This window comes from Chinchilla lanigera, unplaced genomic scaffold, assembly GCF_000276665.1.
Source record: "Chinchilla lanigera isolate Chin_1 unplaced genomic scaffold, ChiLan1.0 scaffold00016, whole genome shotgun sequence".
NCBI lineage: Eukaryota > Metazoa > Chordata > Mammalia > Rodentia > Chinchillidae > Chinchilla > Chinchilla lanigera.
In genome coordinates this window covers 15308188-15332981 of record NW_004955417.1, presented here as the reverse complement: position 1 = coordinate 15332981, position 24794 = coordinate 15308188, and the positions used below count along the sequence as shown (strand labels likewise).

Genomic DNA, 24794 nt, shown 5'->3' with positions numbered 1-24794 from the left:
GTTGGGTGGCAGGAGGGGAGCAATGGAGATATTTGCTTTTAGGAATAAACATGCAGAAATCAAAGGAGCAGATTCATGTGTGTTTTTTATGTATTTTCTTCTTGTGCCTGTAATTTTTAAAAATTTATTTATTAAGAGAGGAACAGTTGTCTAAATTGGTTTAGCTTCTACTTATCCAGAGCCTATGTCTCCAGATGGAGCAATTGTCTGTAAAATCACAATCCTATAGCTTTGTTTCACAGTATGAAATATTATTTATTTCTTTATAACAGAAATAGTATATGTTTTCCTTTGAGGGTGCACTTACAATATAGATTTTGAGGGGTTGATAATGTCACTGGCATCTGGCAGTATGTTAAAGTTGCTATAAACTTTCTTTCATTTTTATACAACCACCAAGTTGTATGCTAGGAGACCAAGAGTTGATTCCAAGGGACTTACATGATTTTCTGCACACATATCCCAAAATCTTATTGTCCCATGAAATAGTATAGAAATATCTGTCAGCAGATGGATAGGGGAGGTCAGTAACAGTGATTTAGTATGACTACAAAGTCCAAGAGGTTGAACTGCTATCTTGGGCATACCCTGAGGATTTCACTGCATGACTTCAAGAGAGGATAATGCACAATTAGAAGGGGACTCTATCCCACAGCTAAGATTTGGAGACTAGATTCTACATATCTATACTTTTTTTTAAGTACTGAGAATTAAACCCAGAGCCTTCAGACTAAGCTAGATTCCCATCCCTTTTTAGTTTTTATTTTGAGATAGGGTTTCACTAAGTCATTAGGTTGCCAAGACTGGGCTCAAACTTGTGGTCCTCCTGCCTCAGCCTCCCAGAGTGCTGTGATTATTGGTCTGCATCACCACACTTGGCTTCTAGACCTTTGTGACCCTACATGTTTGCTATGGTGAGAGAGAATAATGACAAAATGAAACAGACCCAGCCACCACTGCTTTCTGTAGTTATTTCTAGAATCTGGGGACCATCCTTTTCGTCAATTCTGGAGAATCTTTAGCTGTTACTTCCTTCATTCTTTCTGCATCTCCACTTTTTGTATTCTGTCTTGGACTTACTGCCTGGTCAATGCTGGTGCTTTCAAATACATCCTCTGCCTTTCTTAACCTCTCTTTCAAGTTCTTCCATATTTTAATATTTGTGTTGTATATTGTAAATTGAAATAGATAAATTTTTGGTTAATTTTTCACAATATATTATTTCTTAATCAGATTTCATTTGGCTTTTCAACACAGCCATTGAGTTAAATCATTTTAAGAATTATGTTTTTATTATTAAACATTGTATTTGTGTTTTACATATTTTGCTGGTGTTTTTCCTTTTGTCTTGCTTTTCTCTCCTTTTTAGATTTTGTCTTTTATGCCTTTTTTTTGTTTTTTTTTTTTTTTTGAGACAGCATTTCACTATGCAAAGTAGGCTGGCCTTGAACTCATTTTGTAGCACAGGCTGGCCTTGAATTCAGCAATCCTCCTGCCTCAGTTTCCCAAGTGGTGGGATTACAGACGTGTGCCACAGTGCCTAGCTTTTTCTTTTATGTCTTTAATCATTACAAACATATATTAGAGTCTGTACCTGTGTTATCTACTTCTGCATAGTAGTATTATCACAAACGTAGTTTAAAGCAACACACATGTATTATCTCACAGCTTATGTGGTACAGCTTTGCTGGGTCCTCTGCAAGACTTTAACCAAGGTTGGACTGGTTTCTCACCTGGGCCCATGTCAGTGTTCTCGTGGCTGTCAGGAGCATTCAGTTCCTGGCAGGCTACCAGACTCAGGGCCTAAGTTTTCTGTTGGCTTTGAGCCAGAGGCCATCCTCAGCTCTGTGCCATGTGGGCAGCGCCAGTATGGCAGCGTGCTCTACAAGACAGCAAGGAGGAGAGTGTGGGAGCAAGACAAGCATTACCATTTAGGAATGTACTCATGTATAGGTAAGCACCTACAGATCATCACCATGGCTGTGTTCTGTGGATCAGCAGCAAGCTATACTTTATGCCCATTAGGGGAGAGAGGATGAAAGGGCATGGACACCAGGAGATACCACATTCACAGTGCTAGAATCTGGCTGTGATAGTATTCAATAATTCTGTAATTCTGTGATTCTTGGAAGAATTAATTCTGCTATTTGTTATTTTTGCTGACATGATGGATTCTTTCCTTGTGTGTTTTGTAATTTTTAATTATGAGATCTTTTGTGGAATTCTCATCTATGTTTCTTCTACTAGGTGCATTTTTAATGCTAATTTATTATCTTAGAGAGGTATGAGATAAAATAAATATAAATTTATGCACCAAATCCACATGAGAGGAAACTCATAGATTCTTAGGCAGTGTATTTTCTTTTATGTAGTGTCCAGGCCAAGACATGCAAGGTTCTTTTTCATCCCATAGATTTAATAGGTGTGAGGCAGGAGGATCACAAATTCAATGCCAGCCTAGCAACTTAGTGACTTAGCAAGACCCTGTCTCAAAATTTAAAAACCAAAACAAAACCTTAATTAGTTTTCAAAAGGGTTGGAGATATAGCTCAGTGTGAAGGCCTTGGTTCAATCTCCAGTACTGCAAAAATAAAAGTAAAGAAAACAAAATTGCTTTCTTGCTTTCCTCATAGTGAGTATAGATATTAAACAAGAAAGCATGTGACTGCTACTTCCAGAGAGTTCCTTTCCTGGTATTTTGGCAGCCTAGATTACTTGAAAATTTTTCCTCTATAAAATTTCTAGAGATAATGGATAAAGTATAATAAATACTCTTCAAAATATATGACTGAGATAGTAAGGGAAACCCCCAAGGGCCAGAGTTAAGGAGTGTACTGAAAACCAGAGTGATAAGCCTGAGCTGATAATGGACCACCCTGGGGGGATCCAAAGCCTCTGGGTACAGCAGGCCTGGCCACGGAACTTCACGAAGTAAAAACACAATCCTGAGAACCCACATACGCCAAGGTCCTTGTAGAACTATAAATAAATTGAAGTGTGGAATGGGAAGAATGTTTTAATAAATTAAAATATAACATCTTAAAATTAAATCTAAAAATATATTTTCCCCACTGTATTTTACTTTGTATAGAACTCATAATAAGCATATGAGATATTTTTATTTTCACTTTAAATAGATAAAAGGAAACTAGTTCTTTCACATGTTTATCTTGTCAAGGTTACATAGCTAATTGAGAAAAGTAAAACTCAGTCTTGAGATACAGAACCTTACTTCAGTGTAATACTTTGCCTCCAGTACTATATAATGTTCTTATATCTACCTCATAGGACATAGAGGATAATGTATGTTGAAATATTTAGTAGGATAGTACAAAGCACTTGATGGAATAAATAAATGTTATTGTGATTATTAGTGTCACTACTCAACGGTTTATCAGTTACCTAGATAACAGGGAAGGAAATTAGGAACTTGAAGAAAATAAAATGGAAGAACCACAGCTCTTTAATCAATAGCCATTCACTTAACCAACATTAGTGCTTATTCTGAGTTTCAGAATAGAATGTAAGCAGAAATATACTACATTAAGAATCTCTTGCATAGTATTTAATTGATGGCTTATTAATTAACATTCTCTGAGAAACTACTATATGCCAAGTAATGTTCCATGTGAGGATGATTAAGACAAAGTTCTTGGCTTAGAGAGTTCCCTGTGAGGAGAGAGACCTACTGAAGTGCTCCAGGAGTGCTTGAAAGAAACAAATCCAGACAATAGCATTCTAATGAAAGGTGGAAGAAGTTCATCCTTCACAAGCAGATAACCATTGGTAATTTTATCATCAATGTCTTTTAAGTGGCTGTATAAGTGAGGGGGAACTGTTTTCTTTTTCTTACTTTTGAGCCAAAAGCTGTTCTTGAGTCTTATTTATGCCCTGTGAAGCAACACAAAATAAGTTTTTGTTTTGATGACAACCTCTCAAACAAACACAATGAGATACTGTTTAATTCATATTAATAACTTCAGACCAAATTTGAAATCTTTCCAGTATTTTCAAGCATAACTGGCTGAAATTTTGATTTGGAAGTCCCACTCCTGAAATCTCCACCCAGTGCCTTGATGGCTTGAAAACTCCCTGCCCTATGCTGTGTGAGACTCTTGTTTCTACTTACATAGTTTCCTACAGAGAGGGCCCTTTCTGGCTCCCATTAAGTAAGTCAGTCCAAGTGCCTGCTACAGGGTTATAGTACTGTTAGTAGTTGTGTGCTTGCTAAATTTCATGAGAGAAAGGGAAGCACGAAATCTGAGCCAATAAATATCTCTAGACCTGTATTGTGCATTGGTGTTTTGGGGAAGCCATAATTTTTAATGCAGTAGTAACACAGAATTGAATTGATTAATGCGTTCCTTTAGCAGCTGTTTACTGCTCTCTTCAGTCTCTGTGGCTCCAAATCATTTGCTTCCTGTTGAGTGAGCTTAGACCCAGTGTAGATCCACGTGATATTCAGGTTGTGCAGTGTAGTCCTGCCTGAGAGTTCTCCAGCTATGTCAGTGAATTAGTCTTCTTTGCTCTTGCTCTTATTTCTATCACAACAGACATGCGCAATTAGTATAAACTGGACAGCAGTGGGACCAGCAATTACGAGTACATGTTTCCTTAGCCTAAAATCTTTTATTGATATTTTAACTTGAATATCTACTTCATAGTAGGCCCTGACCCGAGCTGAGAGCATGTCTTTGTCACTTTCTCATTGCTAAGAGGCAATACCTGATACCTGCACCTTAAAACAGGAGAGGTTTATTTTGGCTCATAGTTACAGTCCATGGTCAGCTGGGTCCAAAACAGGGACAGCATAGTGGAAGGGTCTTCGCAGAGCAAAGCTGCTAATGTCCTGGTGGCCAGGAAGCAGAGACAGAAGGGAGCATCTAGGAGAGGAGATATACCCTTCCAGGTCACCACCCCTGTGACCACCCTTCTGACCAGATCCTGCCTTCTCACAAGCAGCCATCTGTACCACCTCCGTAAGTCAGTTAACTTCCACAAGCCCTGCCTGTGAGGCCCAGCCTAGTGGGGCATGCCTGTAATCTCAGCACTCAGGAGGCTGAGGCAGGAAAATTGCTGCAAGTTCGAGGTCAACCTGGGCTACATAGTGAGCTCAAGACCAGCCTGGACTACACAGTGAGACATTGTCTAAAAATAAAAACAAAAGCCCTGCCTCTGATCACATGAGGCCTTTAAGACACATTCTCCAGCCAAGACATAACAGAACATATTGGTGAGAAAAGTACACACAGGTGCTGCCCTCGCCAAAGTTCTTTCTATCAAGGTCTGTGAATGTACTTTTTTTGCCCACTTTCCCAGAGAACCCTAGAAGGATCAGAAGAAAAGATCAGAAAAGACCATCCAGTCCTTTCCCTTAAAATCTGCCTTGTCCTGAACAACATTTTCCAATTATATCTGAGCTAACTTTAGGTAAATAAAACCTTGGGAATTACCACAAATGCATTTGAAAGGCACTTTTTATGGCATAAGAGGGGTGACATAGAAGATTATTTTCCCCACAATTAGCTTAGTTTGTTCTTGCTCATTGTCATCCATTATCTTAATTGACTCTTCTCTCTAGTTCGCATTTACAGAACTTAAATACTTCAGGGTGGTCCTGACAGCTTAAAGTGTTATGAGCTAAGTGTTTCTTCTCCCGGTAATGGTGTATTTTCAGGTGTACTAACAGAGCTCATTATTTCTTTACTCAGTAGTGGCATTAAAAGTCAATCTATGTTTCCTAAAAGATGAAGGGTGTGAGTGAGGGGTGAAGTTGGGTGGTGATTGAATGTGGAAAATCATGAATCTCTTTATAACTTTACGGTAGATTTCAGTGTCTTCAGACTTAGGCTGTTTCTTGAGTGCTAAGCCATTACTATTCAAGCTTTGTTACATTATTTGTTTTTGTTACCAGAGAGATGGTGTCCCAAGTAGCTGTTAGGCTTGGATTCCTGAGCCTTATGAATCACCGAGCACAGAATCAGCAAGATTCTTGTCTTGTGTCGCACTCTGTTGTGTTAGTAAAGTGGACTTGGGAAGAATATGCTCAGCAGCCTGCTTCCTGGCTTACAGTTATCCATTCATCCCTATCCCTATCCCTGTCCCTGTCCCTGTCCCTGTCCCTGTCCCTGTCCCTGTCCCTGTCCCTATCCCTATCCCTATCCCTATCTCTATCCCTATCCCTATCTCTATCCCTATCCCTATCCCTATCCCTATCCCTATCCCTATCTCTATCCCTATCTCTATCCCTATCTCTATCCCTATCCCTATCTCTATTCCTGATGTTCATACCAGCTACTCACTTTAGTGTGAAGATTCTGAATACTGTAGGATTAATAGACCAGGAAAGGATATCCAAAGACCCTCTTATTTCCAGAAAGGTCAACAACTAATTTATCTGATCCATAATTATTATATATATGACATTTATTTAATGTTTACTATTTTAAGTTCTGTGGTAATAACTTTATATGGATAATTTAACACTAGACAGTCCTAAGAGTTAGATATTGGTATTATGCCAATTCTGTAGATTTAGAAACTACTTTGCTGATTCATTTAGCAATTGGTGAACTTGAAGTTACAACCATGTGATCTGACTCCAGGCCCTATACTGTTAATTTATAAGCTGTTGATTTCTTATAATTGTCTGTACAAATGATTATCTTTTTATCACCTTGTTTCATATTTCACTTTAATATTTAAAATATCTTTATAAATATTATATATAAAATTTCTGTTTAATATTTTTCCCCACCAGACTTGTGAGTCCATTAAGACAGTCTGCTTTTTCTGCCTTGTATGTTCTGAACTGAAGGTGGATTAAGGTGCTTCAGTAGTTGTTGAATAAATTAATGAAGTCATTAGCATGCTTACATTTTCACCAACATGTTATAAATGTAATTAATTATTGATTATTTGGATATGATTGCCAACCAGGTATTTTTAAACAATGTGTGTGTGTGTCTGTGTGTGTGTGCGCGTGTGTAAAGAGTTTAATGATTGCATTTACAATAACTTATGTTCAAAAATTATCAATATTCTGTCTTTCTAGATACACTGCATTTATAGTTCCCAAGTTTGTTTCTAATAAAGAGCTCTTAATAAATTGCACTACAGCATCAGTGAAATCTCTGCCTCTTACCTCACCCAAGAAGTCTAAAAAATAAGGTTTTTTATAACGTAAACTATGAAATCACTGTGTAATAATTCCGAACAGATATGAGCACTTGTCTAGAGACAGGGTGGTTTCACAGGCCTGCCAGATTTGTAAGGAAGGTAGCAGCACAACTCAAAGAGGACTGCTTCAGTCAGGGAGAGGGGTCAGCCAGCAGAAGTGTGTGAGCTTGCTTTCCAAGGTGTGTGCCGTTTAGCATCAGCGTCGAGCCTGACTGATGGTTCATTTTCTCATTGTTATTACTGATACTCTGGTTTCATGTACTAGTCTTGTTTGCTTTGTTAGCATGGATTAGCATCCCTAACAAGCATTTTTTAAAAACAAAAAATGTTAATATAGTCATGCTTTTCTCATTGACTTATTCTTTGTTCACTGATTTCCAAGAAATTATGTATTATTAGAGGTTAAATAATCACATTAGTTTAACATCTTTTGGTTCTGTTAAGAGTTTTTAAAAATGAATAAAAATAGATAAGATAAAATCCTTATTTGCTCCTTGTGTTGCCTTAGACTGCTTAGTAATAATTCTTCTTTATGTACATGTCTATTTTATTCCATCATGTGTTTAATTGATTTTGCTTAAAATGTCTTGAGCAATGGCCCAAATCAATCTTACAAACATAGACTATTTTATCCCTTGAGTTTATGGTTTGTTTTTGGCTTCACTTAACACATTCTGTCTTCCCCTGCTGATTTTTCATTTTGTCCAAAGTGATTCAAGCTTGTTTTATTCTTTTATCCTATTGGCATTATCTTGGGTTCTTTTGCTTTGACTTCTTAGTAGGGTCTGAGAAACTGCCAGAACTTTTCTGTTTGATTGTCATCACATTATCTTTTTTGTGCAATTCCATCTTGTGTTGATCGCTGCAGTAGTTTGCCTTTCAGTATTAGGATGTTGCAATCCCTACATCCCATTTTTAAGATTCCTAATTGAAAAACCCAAGGTTCTTCACATGAAAATCCATTTGTGCAAAGCTCCATCTGTAATTTATTCCCTCTCGGCATAGCTCCTCAGTAATGTTTTTGAGAGCTCCTAGTGGGATATGAGAGGCCATTAAAAATCATCATTTTTTCCTCCTTTTACAGGAAAAAAAAAAGGCTGGATTGCTTGAACTTGCTCATTATTTTCTTTTTCTGCCTCATATGAACTCAGATAATAATGTTCTGTGCCCATCAGAGCTATGAATGGTTATAAAAACATGAAAACAGACTTCTTTTTTTCTTGAAGCAAATATTTTGTGATTTTTTAAAGTCTCCTGTATCAGAGTGCTTATATTTCTTTTATAGATACCTTTTTCACCTTTAGCTTTTTGGAGCACAGTTTTACCTCCTTGTTTATATAAATTCCAAGGGTGGGGTTACTGAGTCCAGGGGAGAAGTGCATGTCACTTTGCTATTTGCCATCAAGTACAGCAATATGGCTTTTTGTTGTTACAGGTTAGTGGACATCTGCTGTGTTGTGTTTAAGATCACTTGTGAGGTTATTTGGATATTTTTGAGGTTCAGCCACTGAATCAAGACCCATTAGTGCCACTTTTATTTTATTTAGTGTCTTAACATTTGTTCTTTAAGGTTGTTCATTCTACTTCCTCATGAGGACAAGTTAACAAGTTTTTCCCACTAAATTTTTATCTCTTTTGACTTACTTATCCTACTGAAGTTAAATATACTTATCAGACTGAAGTGTAGCTTCATTCTTTTCTAAAAAAACACAGTTCAGAATGTAAACAGACAAATTTAAAGAAAGGCTTGCTGACCTTTTTGTAATTTAGCTTCACTCTAAGAATTAAGAGGGATTTTACTATATACATATGTTTTAAATGTATGAGTTAAACAGAGTATGTAAGTAAACTGTGTTAGTAAAGTGGCATATTCTGGTGTGAACTGGTATCATCTGGGATGTGGCATTACCTCCAGTAAATATTTGATTGCTGACTTCTGAGTGTAAATATTGTCACCACGGGTGACTTCACCAAATGCAGAGTTAGGGAGAGATATTCAGTAGTCCACCGCCATACACTCTTTCCACCATACAATACCACAGAGGTAAATAACCTCCAGGGCAGAGATAATAAGAGAACTGTAGATTCATTAGAAAGCAATGATTTTTGGAAATTCATTGTCTAGACTTTAAATTTTCTTCCATACCGATTTAATTTTATTAGCATATATTTGCAGTACAGAACAGTGATTCTCATTTTGGGGAAAGGGTACACACATGTAACAGTTCTTGATCATTTTAAATCTCTTCATGTTCCTCTCCCCTAACTCTTCCCTCTCCCTTACCGGCCCCTGATTCCCTTCCCCATCTCCAAGAGTCTGCCTTGTTGTTTCCTACCATTGCTCTTTCATTTTATTCATTTATTTATATTTTAGGTTTCTCATATGAGAGAAACCATGTGATATTTAACTTTCTGTGTCTGGCTTATTTCTCTTAGCATGATTGTCTCAAGTTCTGTCTACTTTTCTGAAAATGGCATGTAATGTAACCTTTGATAATGACTGAATTTAACAATTCAGAAAATTCCTGCAAATGTATGAATGGCTCTTGTGAGCTGGGACAAGCCGCTTCAGCATACCATTGCTTATAATGGAAAAATAGAGATCACAAAAGAACGATCACCTTGATCCTCTCCATTTTAAATTTCCTTAAAGTTAAAGGTGGAGACCCTTGCCTTCCACCTTCAGAATTTTCTCTGACATTTTAGAGAATGTTCATGAACCCTTTTCTTGTACCTACTGAACAAAGCACACCACCTTTGCTCCAGAACTGTCAGGTTCTGCACAGTTTGTTTACTGTGAACTTGAAGAAGGAAGGGGCTATGACCAACTTTTGTATGTTTCTGTAATCAGAGGATTTTTCTTCTTTTGTCTTTAGGTGCATGAAGTAGTGTTATCTGTTTTGTGGGACTTCACCCTCAGAGGCTAGCAGATGTTGGTACTACCCTGTCAGTCCAACAGGCAGAACCTCAGTGCTACCTGCTCATAAGTAGAAGGAAACAGCAGGGGCAGACTTTTTTAATTTCCTATACAGCCTTAGAGGCATCTTGGAAAATTTCCAGGAGAATGTGAAAGATGCATACTAAGAGGCCTTCTGCTGCCTTTTACCACTGTAGTCAAGTAACGGGTCTAAGAAACACAAATTTGTTGAAAGCACAAAATGCTGAATAAATACTTTTTTCTAATCTCTGGACTACTTTAACGAATTACGCTGACAAATCTATTTAAGGTAATCTTCAATTCACATATAATAATTATACGTGTTGGCGGGGTACAGTGTGATGATTTGATACATGTTCACCCTGTGTGATAAACAAATTGCGTTAATTAACATATTCATCATCACATGCATTTACCATTTCTTTGTAGAGAGACCATGTTTAAAAGCCTGCTTTTAAGTGGCCTCAATTTTAGTTAACCTGATAAAATGATCTGTTGGATAACCCTATATGCTAGCATTAAGGTTTCACAGCATACAGGTCTTGACATATCGTATCCTTAGTGTATCAAAAAATGTGTTTTAAGTCATACAGTTCCAAAGTTTTACATTTCTTTTTCTTACTTCCAGTCCTGGCCTGGTGGTGACAGCAAAGCATCGTGCAATCAGTGTTACCAGGCAATCACAGTAAGATACATACACATGATCATTAAAATGAATACATCAAAAGGAAATATGTGAAACTGTTCCGTTAACATAACTAACAGCTGAAATGTAACATAAGAAATCAACACATGTGCTACACATTTGGGATTACTCCTAACTTGGCCTTTTAAGGCTGCACAGAAACTGGGGACACCTATGAGTGTCAAGCTGCAGCCCATCAAAGGGCCCCTACTTGGAGGAAGATTCCTTCCTAAGATTATGCTTACCTTCGGCACAGTGAGGATGTCCTTCTGGGTGCTTCTACAGCATGCACCCACCACACAGTGATTGGAATTTAATCCCGTGGTTGTCATCATTTAATCTGGTGCAAGGAAAAATCCAAATAGCACAGACAGTTGTGAAAAATATTTAAATTTTTTTTTTTTTGCTTTTATATTGTTAAAAATGAGACTACATTGAGTAAGCCTATGATTCTCATTTCTCACATACATTTATCTAGGCTTTATGTCACAATAAGAAAACATTAACATGGTAAAAATATGCTTTGTATGCATTGCAATATATTTAAAAAGAAATTGAGATCTGTTTGTACTTCATAAAATTCTCATTAACACATACTTTCAGAAAGATTTTGAAAGCTGTTAATTGATAGTGCTGCAATCTTGTATGCAAAATAACATAGCATTTGGAAAAAATATAAATTGTAAGCTGGGCGTGTTGGCACATGCCTATACTCCCAGCATCCTGGAAGGCTGAGGCAGGAGGATTCTAAGTTTGAACACTTTTTGGGCAATTTAGCAAGACCCTGACTGAATATTAAAAATTTTTATAGTGGTGGAGGGCTGAGGATACAGCTCAGTGCAAAGACCCTAGGCTCAATATCAAGGAAGAAATTGCAATGGCAAATATATAGCACATGTGATAGTTTAACTTATTGGACCCATTTCCCGTGTAGTACAATGTGGCTATTATGCATAGGATATTTTCCTCTGCTTAATAAAGCACCTGAGATGTCCTTGAAGAGGCAAATATAGAAACAGTCTTTCACTATAGTGCCAACAAGCTAATGTGTATTTAAAAACAACTTAAATTAAATATTATTCTTCATTTAACGCCCACTAGAAAGCAAAATATTTATTAAAACATTGTTTTTGTCTTCCACCCTCTTTTTATTATTTTTGATCTTCAGTTCTCCCAATTGTTTCTCCATTCTCTCTCTCTCTCTCTTCCTCCCTCCCTCTACTGTTTAACTCTTCCTCCTGTCTCCATGGTATCCATCCTACATCCTTTTTTCTTCCTAGTTTTATTGGCCATCAGATAGTCTTCAGAGTTTAAACAAGAAAATGAACTCTCAGGCTTTCAGGACTGTAAAAGAGGCCTTGCTTTTCCCCACTCTTATTTGATGCAGTTGCCAAGAAAGTGAGTCACAGGCACAGGTGTAGAGAGGTGCAGGGCAGGCCGCCCAGGGTGCATTTCCTGATTACATAACCTTTGAGCGTCTCCAAGAGAGATGGTGTTCAGAGCCGAGCTGTGTGCAGTGCCAGGCGGTCTGATCACAGACAGGCAGTGCTTGTATCCCTTCTCAAAAACTTTCCTGCTGGGCTGTTAAAGCATCGTAGGGTAATGTTTAAATTGGAATCAGGTCGGCCACAGCTGTGTGTGAGTGAATCTCTGCCTCACTGTGAATCAGAGTGGCTGACTGGAACATGAAGGGAGCATTTTCTCTCCAACAGGAGCTACTTTGTTATTTACTCTGTGGCTAGAAAGGAAGAGCTGGGTGGTCAATAAAGCAGCAAAAGACCTAGGATACTGAAACAATATCTCTAACTTAGGGTCAGACTATATTATCCAGATATCATATGATCCTTCTGTTTCATCACAAATGGTTTACATTGATGTAACATGCTTTTAATCATCTTCATAAATATTTTAAAAATTTAAAGGTGTTTAATCTATTTTGTTTTTTATATATGTATCTCTTTTGGTTGTGTATACTCAGTTGTTCTCATGTATTGCTTCTTGCCTGTTAGAAAGACATATTCAGATTTTAATGCCACAAGTCAGTTAAATTTACTGTGTAGCCTAATAAAGAATGGACAACTGAATTCTGGCTTATTGTCTTGTCTTAACTACTTTTGTTCCTACCACCCTGGGAAAGGAGGAGGAGCAGAGATTCAGCCTCAGTGGAAGAGGATAGATGTGTATAACATAGGCTTTAGATGCCAACGGATGGGAGACCTCTCAAGCCCCTTCTGAACACTTCTGGTTCTGTGATTTTCTACTAACAGGGGTAAAGAATCAGAAATGTGAGGGGGAACATATTATTCTTAAGGATTATGCTGGTTCTCACAGTGGGAATTGATACTTAATCTAAGATAATTCATTTAGGTAATAATGAAAAATATTCTGACACACTGGCTGTAAGGAAGCTAAATAAAGTGGGAGGGAAAATAAATACCTACATTTAGGTGCAATAATTTAGTGTAAACAATATGTACAGACCCCCGTGGCTACATGGAGCAAAGTAAGAATAGGCAGTGAGGAAAGAAGGCAATAAATGATAGTCAGGAAAAGGCCTAGCCTAGCTTTCTCAAAAAGTTGGATGGTATGTTGTTCTCATTAGAATGGAGCTGGTGCTGCTTATTTCCTCCTAAACCATTTTGTACTTGTTCCTGTTAGCTTCTCTTCATTTAATTGTAGAGATTAAATTATTAGGACTTACCTTTGAGGAGAAAGGAGAGGTGAAGAACAAAGGTTGCTTTGTAAATGGTGTGTTATTAATGAAAACTGGAAACACAGAGGGAGGATAAGAAAGGTAATGTGTTATATTATTGGATCATGGAAGGCCCATGGGATATTGTTGAAGCTGTAACAAGTAGACAACTAGAAGGTAAGGTTCTGAGTTCAGAGCAAGGATCAGGTGTAAAACTATATATACAAGTATTTGGGTTTTTTCACATATAGTTGATTGATAAGTCTTTGGGAGTAGATGAAATCATTCCTTCACTCAGTCTACATTTAGCATATGCTGGATGATAGCAAAAGAGTAATAAACAAGGTAGACCCATTCTCTGACTTCACAGAGTTTCACAGAGCTTAAAAGTACAGGGCCCATTGGAGAACAAAGGCGGCATACTTAAGCCAGACTTCAGAAGTCAAGGAAGTTGAGTCCTTTATGGTGAATAGTAGCTCAGTGAAAGGGGAAAGAAGGGCAAGGGACAGAGAATGTAGAATTCATGGTACAAAAGTGCTATGAGAGAGGCCTGGCATGCAGGAGAAACTAGGAATAGGAACCAAGAAGAAAATGTAGTCGAACATGGACCTGTACTGAGTGCCTTCTTTTAAGGGAGGACTGGAGTCAGCAAAGGAGCCTGAGGAGAAGTGGAAATTGGCAGAGAAAGTGTTGGAGAGCTCATAGGGAAGAGTCAGCAGGTGTACTCAGCAGGGTCAAAGCCATACAAGGGATCAAACTGAATGAAGATTAAGAAGAGAAGCTACTGGATTGGTGATCTTGTGGTGGTCAGTGATCTTGGAGATCCGTTTTATTGCCAGATTGCAATAGATTGAGGAATGAGTATGAAGAGTTTTAGAGAAAAGTAGATAATGGTTTGAGAGGGAAACCTGAAAAGCAAGGAAGAATATTTTCACACGGGAAAGTCACTTCCCTCTCTGGCATAAGGCAAGAAGTGGCAGGGGTGGAAAGATAGAGGAAGGGAATAGCACTAAGGAAAAGATCAGCACTGCAAGTTGCAGAGGAGTGCAGTCTGAACATACCTGAATGGTTTGGGCCTGGGAAGGTGTCTTCCTTTGAGAGGTTAGAGAACCAAAGAGATTTAGAACAGAGCTCTTAAGAAGAAAGTCAAGGACATTTATACCAGTGGTGTTTCCTAGTGAAATGGGAAATAAATTCTGCTGAAAGTGAAGAAGCATGAAGGCACCATTGGGAGCTTTGAACAAGATGGCAGTGCTTAGACAGGTGGAAATAGAGTATTCCAAAGAAGCAAAATCTGAACAATCTTTGTGAGCACAGCTCAGGTTTTAATTTTTTATTTTTATTTATTTGACTTGAGGATAGAGCTGAGAAATGAATGAATGATTATACTGTTCCTAAATTGTGCCTTGAGAAGGTGAGAAGGAATCAGAGATGTTCATATGAGTATAGGATAGTCCTTGACATGATTGTGTAAGAAAGTAAGAAAAACTAGATGGTGCCTGGTTAATTTTTTGTGGTGCTGGGCGCTGAACTCGAGCCTCACACATGCTAGGAAAGCACTTCTGCTCCTGAACTACAGCCCCCGCCCAAGAGACATTTTTAAATGATAATTTGCTAATTTTAATTTTTAGTTCCTTAATTTACCTAAGTAAATTAATTTAATTTATTCACTTTGGAAAACTTAACAACTTAGAAAATGTTTAAGGATAAATTTGAATCTGATGTAATCTTACTTTGCATTTAAATTTGCTAGTTAGATTAGTAAATTTGCATGTCATTCTCCTAAATGACTCCCAATGTTAGAAAAATTGGCCATAATCAGTGTGTGTGTGTGTGTGTGTGTGTGTATGTGTGTGTATCTACACCCCTTGTGTATGTGAAGCAAATTTCATTTTAAATATTATAAAATCATTTGGTAAACTATGGTTCACTGTGCACTAGTCTAGCCAGCAGTTTATGTACTTATGTTCTAGAGAAGGAAGTTTATAGTTTTCAAAGCACAGAAACTGTGGATTGCAATCTAATTCAGCGGAACATCATGTCTCCGATGTACACCCCTTCTCCTTTCACAGTATTCAGGAAGAAAGCTGTTCTCTGCAGCTGTTCAAGTCTCATCTTTTAACCACTTAAAAAATTTTGAAATCTACCACATCTGCTATTTTGCTCCTTTCACCAACCTCACTAATATTATCTAAAGACCTTTTAAAGTTTTCTTGTTATTCCTAGAAATTTCAATACATAACTGTTAAATTTCTTCCTTTTATCATCTTGGAGCTTTTGAATATCCAAACTAATAACATACATGCTACTTATCCAACTCTCATTTTTTTCTCTACTTTTCTTCAGTTATTTATGGGGTTGCCCATATATTGAAATCCTTTGTAAGTTGCAACTTTTTCAACTTTAAATTCTTGAACTCTGAAACTTCACAGTTTCATTAATTTATCATTCATTAATTTAGCATCTTTTAAGTGGTACTGGGGATGACGCCCAGGGGCACTCTGTCACTAAACTACATCCTCAGTTCTTTTTCTTTCTTATTTGTTTAATTTTTTGGTCAAAACAGAATCTTGCTAGATTGCCTAGGGAAGCCCTGAACTTGTCATCCTTCTGCCTCAGCCTCCCAAATAGATGGGATTATAGGTGTGCCCACCTGTGCCCAGCCATTAGCAAATATTTACTGAGTGCCCATTGAGTACTAAATGGTACGGTATTCCCTTTAACTATTCTTCATGGCCTTCCTCCTTTTAATCTGGTTCTTTGATACTTTACCCTGTGTTGTGTTGCATTGTATTGTATTGCTACCCTGATTGTGACCTCACTTGCCCTCATTTGCTCTCTTTCCTTCTGGTATATCATTTCAATTGCATTGTAACCAGCACCTTCTATTCTTTTGGTGCTTTAGCTTCACTTGACCTCTTCTAATATACAAGGGTATTGTGTATTTATGTGTGTATTCTTAACACTGTTTACTTACATCAATCAATGCCTTTAAGTGAACTCTTCCTTTGGCTCTGGCAGCATTTTTAAAGATTCAGCTTAAGAATGATCTTTTTCCTAAAGAGTTTCTAGAACCTTTCCTTCCCCATTCCGGTTCATAAATGAGTCTTCTCTGTAGCTTTGGTACAGTTCAGTAAATGTTTATGGAAACTACTCTGTCAAGAACAGTTGGAGATCCACAGGTGGATAAGTTTTAGTTTTTACCCCTGAGGGCCTCAGACAATAAGAGACAATGTGTAAGTTCGTAACTGCATTATAGTGTGACGGATGTAAGACACACAATTTTGCGAGGAGAGTGGAGGCTTCCAAGGGGAGGAAAATCTCATATTGTTTTTTAAAATCAGATTTATCAAGCAGGCTAAGCATGTGGGGTAGGGTAAATATTTAAGATTGAAGGAATACTATGTGCAATGGTATATAATGGCAAAACAACAAGACTTAAGGAAATTACAGGAAATGTGGTATTTGAGTGTGAAATTTGACAGCAGATTATTGGGAGATGAACTTAAAATATTGCATAAGCAGTCACTCAAGAGCTTATCTGCAAAACCTGCCCTGTGATAGCATGTACCATACTGCATTATAACCATTGTCTTTTTTTCTTCATGTCACCACTAAACAGGCTTCTTCAGGGAGGCCTGTCATTCATTTATCTTTACATACATAGCACTTAGCAAAGTGTCTTAAGATATACTACATCCTCAGTAAGTGCTTGTATTATTAATGTGTACTCTAAAACTTTTTAAAGGTTATTTTAAACAAAACTTATTTAAGATTCAGTTACTTTCTGGACATAAATAACTATTACTGAGAGACAAGACAAATGAGTAGAATGGAATAGAAGTCTGTGGCAGGTTTTTGGAAGTTCTGTGTGTATCTTTCCATTTACTTTTATCACCTTCCTGTATCTCTTCCAGAATGTTGAACACCAGACAGACATTTTATAACAGAAAGGAATAATTAGAAACAGTCTTAGAACTCTACAACTAAACTGTGTAGGGCAGGTAGTCTGTTTGGTGTCTAGGTTGGAAGACTAATAGCCAGATTTTCAGTCCTAGTGTATCCTTGCCTCTTGTTTCTAAAAGGGCAGTTCAGGCCTGGGGATACATAGCTCGGGGGCAGAGCACCTTCCCAGCATGCACAAGGCCCTGGACTCAATGCCTCATGTTGCAAAAGAAGAAAAGTCATTGCAAGTGTTTTAAAACACTGTGAACATCAGGGGGAAAAGGAGGCTTATAACTTTCAAATCAATCATAGTAATCCTACTTGTGATCTTGTCATCTGAGAAAAATTGGCTAATTGCTAATTACCAAAGAAGAGATAAAAAATGGAAAAATAAAGTCTTTTGATTAAACACATTGCTTTGCTGTAAGTCATTTTACTTATCTTTTGAAGAAAAGCCACTGGCGTTTGCTCTCTCCTCTTTCTTCTTAAATGTCTTTGCCGAGGAGTCTGCTAACTTGTTTTCTCCTACACCCTCTCTGTTTCTCCTCCTCTCAGTATCTTTTTGCCACATATGTTGCTCCGTCAGCCACTTTTGACGTTGGACTCCAACAGGAAAAGAAGAAAGAAATTTATATGAAAATATATCCACCATTTGAAGATCTTTTCGACACAGCAGAAGAATATATCCTTCTCCTCCTTCTGGAGCCCTGGATGAAGATGGTAAAGTCAGACCAAGTTACTTACAGAAAGGTATTGTGACACTGAGGAACAGCATGAACATTTCTGCTTTACTACACAACTAATGATAAACAGTGCTGTTAACTTAGAAGAACTGGACAAGGTCTCACATGGGCCAGGGATTTAGAGTTAAGATTTGGAAAAGCTCAAAACTTCGGCAAGGAAAACGTTTATTAACTTAATTTTTGCCAGTTTCCCTATTGTCTCCCAACAAAAAATTTAAATCTGTCATTTTTACTTCTCTGTACAAATATGTCAGAAGAGAGAAATGTGAGTTTTGGTTTTCTGTGAACTAACAAAATATGCCATGATAATACACTGGCTTTGTCCTTTCTGTCCATGTCTCAGCAGTGGTCTTAATTTTGATTAATGGAAAAAGCCCGTTCATTTTACGCTGGATGAGTTACAGTAAATATTGCACCCTTGGAAAATATAAACGTTTCATATGTATTGTGAAAAGTCCTCTGACTTCAGTGCTTCTATTTTAAAGTACCCCCAGATGTTCATCAGGTCAGACTGCTTGATTGGATGAAAGTTTCAACACATCTTTTTTCATTCCGAAAAAGCTCATTTTAAGCCTTGGTGCTTGAATATTTTCATTATTCTTATTGACAAGTGGAGGAAATTTCTTTAAATATTTATTTTGAATCACAAATTAAAACCATCCTTGGATATTTTTTGCATTAACTTAATGCATGTACCCTGTGCATGAGGTCATTTCAGGTGGAACGCTGCTGTCTTTGTATGGTTATTCTTTATTCATATCTACTCCACAACATGTTAATCAGTCATGTCTTCTACCAGGAAGGGTAGGTGGGGTGATTAAAACTAATACCAAAACACCTCAGGGATTTACCTTGTTGGATTATGACTGAAGCAACTGTATGGCTTACTCAACTCAGCGAGACTGAAATGATTAAATTTACATTCATGATTTCTCTTTTTTCTGAAAAATTAGATTAGAGTCCTTTCTACTAAAGAAATGCACATGTTACACTAAGAAAATTAGTATAGTATCTGAGATTTTAAAATCTCTTAGTCACTTTTGAAATACATGTATATATTTTATTGCATGGAAGAAATGTAGTGTATGGTGTTCTGTAATGATAAAAATAATTTCAAATTATGACTAACTTCCCTAACTCAAAAAGTTTTGGCGTTAGCAGTGATTCTTATAAAATGTACAAGGCAGGTTATACACTGTTTTAATAAGAGGAAAAATATATCTCTTTTTCTTAGTTTTTAAAACTTCTTTAAAGTCAGCCCAGATATTTCTCTAAAGCCCCAGCTGACTGTGTAATGTAGACCATTTCCCAAAAAGGATACTTAAGCGGTCTACCAAAGCTAGATATTAAACACAGAAAATTATTAAGCAGCTAGTCAGCCAGGCTTTTTTCCCTGCAATAAAGAAACAGAGCAGTTATGATCTTTTGAAAACCTAAAATAGTGATTTACAGGTTCTGAAGACTGAAAGTTTCTTATGAGTATTAACTTGATCATCTTCTGTTTTGCTACAGCAGGAAAGCCTTTTCTCATAGACTAGTAACAGTATGGAGCCTGGTAATATTTTGTTTGCCTGTGAATTATTTGGTTCCTAAAGCTAGTAGTGCCTGCCTTCAGGTTATATTGAATAGGAACTGGAAATATGACCTACACATTTATACCGTTAATGTGCATAAGCCAGGGACCCTATACCATTACATAGAAATGTCTGCATTTCTTATTTGCATGCATTTGAGTTGGGACTTTGCTGTAGTTAATATTAATTATATTCTTATTTTCATTTCCAAACTAATTTTCTTTATTGACAATCATATTTTTAAGCTAATATTGACAAGTTATATATCTGTTCCCTATTGTTTCATAATGTACATTCTAATGATATCACAAGTTTTATTATTTTTTTAGGTGGAACTGGTGGAAGAAAGTAGGCAGCTTGACTCCACATGCCTCAGAAAGTTACAGGCTTTGTATAAAGAGTCATTTCCCAAGAAACCTAGGGTAAGACAATTTTCTACTTAGAAAAACAAACTTTTTATGCTGAAGAGGGTTACTACTTTATACACATTGGTGTTGAGGAAACCTTTTATTGAGGAGATCATATATTGATAAAGTAGGGATAGGCAGTGTTATTTTCCTGCTATTCCTTTGCTTAGCATGCTGCATTTGACAGATCTCACATTTAATAATAGAGTCAGAAGAACAAAGCAGATAAAGTAGCAGAAGGAGCCAGGATACTTGTTCAACTTAGCTAAGGCCAAAAACTTGAGCCTTGAAGCCATTTTATAGTCCTTTGAATACTATGTTACTTTATGTTTGAAAGGAGCTTTTTCCTTCTTGTCTGATCACAAGTTAAATTGAGTTTTGCTAAATGGAAAAAAGCACTTATGTGACAACAAAAACAAAACAATAAAAAATATGGAAAAGAATTGGGGAAGTCAGTAAAAACATCATAGATTGACTAAGATATAAAAGTGTTGTTTTGATTTATGTATTTATATATATAAAAAGAATTATATGGCTAAAATGTGATAGCTAAATAAAACCATAAAATTAAGTGTGTGCATCTGCATAAAATGACAAGTTATCTGTAAAATGCTTATGACATGTTATTACATGAATGTGTGTGGGAAAAACACTAATATTGTCTGAGCCTATTTATGTAAAATTATAGATGTCTTTCTCCATGCATACACTTACAGAAATGAAGTATTTGCCAAAATGTTAAGGATAATTCTGAATGGTAAGGTTTAGGTTGATTTTTTTTCACTTCCTCATACCTATCTGAAATTTTTATTCTTGCATAGTAAAGTTTTACAAAAACAGTAATTTTCTTTAATATAATTTTCACTATAGTAGCTTTGTTAACATAGTTCTCTGTTTGAGATACTACTTTCTCAGAAAGAATACATAAAAATTTTAAAAGGCAGTATTTTAAACTTTAGAAATCAAAATTGATAACACTCAGCCTGGCATGGTGGTGCACACTTGTGATCCCAGCACTCCATTTGGGAGGCTGAGGCAGGAGGATTGCTGTGAGTTCAAGGCCACCGTGGGCTACATAATGAGTTCAAGGCAAGCCTGAACTACATAGTGAGATCCTGTCTCAAAAAAAACCTAAATAAATAAATTTATAACACTCTCTATAATACTTCTACATAAGGAAAATTAATTTTTAAAAATATTGGTAGTTTATCTTTTGGTCAGACACTCTAGACACTCCTAAAAAACAAATAGGAAATGAATTAATTTTCTAAGGAATCATATGATGAAAAGCTTTTCAAAAAATAAGCTTCACTATACTGTTTTGCTAGTTAAGGCTTATAACTATCCACACACCATCAGAGATCTTAAAATTAACAAAAAATTAACTTTTATATGGAGGTTACTATCAGTATGATAATACAACTTTTTAAAATGATGCTATGGAAGCATGTTTTATGTTTGTTATGAATTGTGAAGAAAAAGAACAAGGTTACAAAACCATATATAAGGGTATAATCCTATCTTCATTTTTCAACTTTTTTTTTTTTTGGTACCAGAAATTGAACTCAGGACCTTGAGTTTGCCAGGCAGGCGCTTATGCCACTGAGCTAAATCCTCGGCCCTATCTTCATTTTTAATCAACTACATGTATATATACAAAAAGAACCAGAAGGATGTATATAAACATATTAATGGTGGCTATATCTTGACAGTGCCATTATATATGATTTTTATTTTTTCTTGAAAAAGACATATTACTTCTGTATTAAGAAATTAATACAATTAATGTTTTAAAGACAGTTGCTTCGCCTATAGTAAAAGTTTATTAAGTGCCTATAAAAAGAAAGGGATGGAATGGAAAGGAACAGAACAGAATTTGGTCTAGGTTGGAGCCTGAATCACCTACATTCTTTATCCAGGTCTGCCACTGAATGGTTAAACAGCCTTGGCTTAATAGTTGATTTTTCTTTCAGTCTATTTAAAATTATAAATTTATTACATTTAAGAAGCTTTCCGAAAATATTATGTCATTAGGATGCCACTGGTGAAATTGGAACTGCTGTTTTATCACTCCCTGATGTCTCTAAACAAACAGAGTACTGGAATAATGTTCCTGAAGAATACAAGCATTTTAGTTTTAATGATCTGCTTAACAACAAACTGGAGTTTGAACATTTCCGTCAGTTTCTTGGAGCACATTCCTCAAGGTAAGGAACATAACCATTTTAAACTATATCTCACTGAAAGCATCACTTTTCTAGTGATGCTTTTCTAGGCTGTTAGTTTTTGGGTTGTTTTGTTTTGTTTTGTTTTGTTTTTATCCAGGGACTCAAACTTAGGACCTCACACTTCCCAGACAGGTGCTGCACCACTGAGCTAAATCCCCAGCTCTAGGCTGTTAGTTTTGATTCCAAACACTATAGTAATGATTTGGTGCTATATCTTTTACCTATGTTGGTAAAAACTGATGAACCTAATCATCTGAGAGCTGTATGGATTACTCTTTGTTGCTGGGCATAAACTGAAGTGTTGATTATATTTTTTTCTCCCAAGTTAGCAGAAACTGGTTAGAACTGAGAGCAAAATTTCACACTGTTTGTTTCTCTTCATTGTAATGAGAATTATCTAAATTTGGCCTGCTATCAAGTGGACATGCAGTATGTGGAAATTTCCCTGTATTTGAAATTGATGATACTAATTCATCACTAATGAAGAAAAATAAAGATTAGGATTATAGAAGAGTTAAATGGCCCAGAGAGAGATCAGAGGCCACATTGTACTCAGTAGTTCTCTGATTTAATCAGTTGCACTAACTAGTCAAGACAACCACTTTCTGAACCTGTTAAAACAAAACCTTTTTTGATGTTTAGTAGGCTTTAGAGAAATAAGTAGGAAGTCTATACTTTTTTTTTGTTTTTTTATTTTAGCATGGACCTTATGTGCTGGACAGACATCGAGCAGTTCCGAAGAATAAATTACAGAGATCGAAATCAAAGGGAGGCAAAATCTATATATATTAAAAACAAATACCTTAATAAAAAGTATTTCTTTGGACCCAACAGTCCAGCTTCCTTGTATCAACAGAATGAGGTATCAACATATAAATCTATTTTCTATTTTGAAGTGTTAAAACCAATCAGTTTTTTCTTTTTGCCAACAACCTCAAAGTCTTTTTTTCCTTTTTTACTGTTACGATTTATATGCTAGACACTTTTGATATTATATCTGTTTAGGTGTTCACAAGTATCTGTAAATGTTTTTAATTTTTTTTCAAGTATTACATATTATAAAAAATACATTATTTTAGCCAGGCATGGTGGTGCACACCTGTAATCCCAGAATTTGGGAGAGTGAGGCAGGCAGATTGCAGCAAGTTTGAGGCCAGCCTGGGTTACACAGTGAGTTCAAGGCCAATCTGAACTGCATAGTGAGATCCTAGCTCAAAAAAAAATTACTAACATAACTTTTTTTCATCTAAATCTGTGTTGTAAAGAAGTCTTAGAAATTTGAGGGTAGAATTACAGCTTTGCACCTATTATACTTGAGTTATTCATTCATTCAACAAATATGAATGCCTCTGATATGCTGGCCATTGTTCCAGGTGCTCAGAACAAAGTGGTGAACAGCAGGGACAAGGTCCTTGAACCTTTGAACAAGTAGGAAAATAGTTATTATCAACTATTAAGCCTAATCTATACCTCTTTTCTTTTAGCTGTTATTATTCCAAGTATAATCCATTTTTAAAAATTTTGTTTACAATTTTGTTTCCATTTTTTAGTTCCACACTACTACGCAAAGATCCAATTATTTCTTTTTATTTTAGGAATTTAAAAGTATATATAGTCTATTGCTATACATTTATAAAACACAAATTTCATACCAATGCTAAAGTCAGAAAATTAAAGAAAAATTGAGACATTCATGAGTAGAGCAAACCAAATTGATAAGCTATATCTTTCGTGGGAGTTAAATAAACAAGAGCTCTTGGGAGCAAGAGAGAGAAGACATGGCAAAATTAAGCAACTTTGAAAAAATGCTTTGCTGTTAGTTCCCCAAGATACAAATCTGGGACACATTAGAAAAAGTGGTTGGGTATCTCAATAAGCACGAGTATGAATAAACACATGGAAAGCGTTTGTTTTGTATTTGGCTTGTGCTACGTTGCGTGAAGTTTCATGGTATCTGATGCTACTGTGTGAACCCTCTGTAGTACATACAACACACTGAGGCTTTAAAAGTCACCATTGCTGTCATAGCAAACAGCTGTGCTTCACACAGAGCCTTCTCACTGAGCCTGCTTCATCTTCATCACTGCTTCTTCATTTACTGATTTGCTACTTGAGCACGTCCATGTCTCATCAAGTTCAGGAAGATCACATTGGTTCTCATTTTAGCTATGTAGCCAGTTTTCTCTTTGATTAGAAAGGTAGCTTTTTGGGGCTGGGGATTTAGCTCAGCGGCAAAAGCGCCTGCCTGGCAAGCGCAAGGTCGTGAGTTCGGTTCCCAGTACCGGAGAAAAACCAAAAAAAAAAAAAAAAAAAAAAGAAGTTATAACTTTTATTAGAGTGTTGTGGACTCTTGGTTTACAGAGGCCAGTAGACTAAAGGAGGAGTGTATTTCTTGCTAGGAAT

The 24794-nt window shown here is 36.5% G+C and overlaps 1 protein-coding gene across 1 annotated transcript in view; it reads left to right on the top strand.

The window, feature by feature from the left end:
* Rgs22 (regulator of G-protein signaling 22) overlaps positions 1-24794 on the top strand; it is a gene marked incomplete in the record, with an annotated part of 97617 nt that overhangs the window by 49003 nt on the left and 23820 nt on the right. Inside the window, 4 exon segments of the mRNA XM_013512826.1 lie at positions 17995-18189; positions 20086-20178; positions 22198-22370; positions 23091-23253. Coding sequence (XP_013368280.1) covers positions 17995-18189; positions 20086-20178; positions 22198-22370; positions 23091-23253 — 624 coding nt within the window.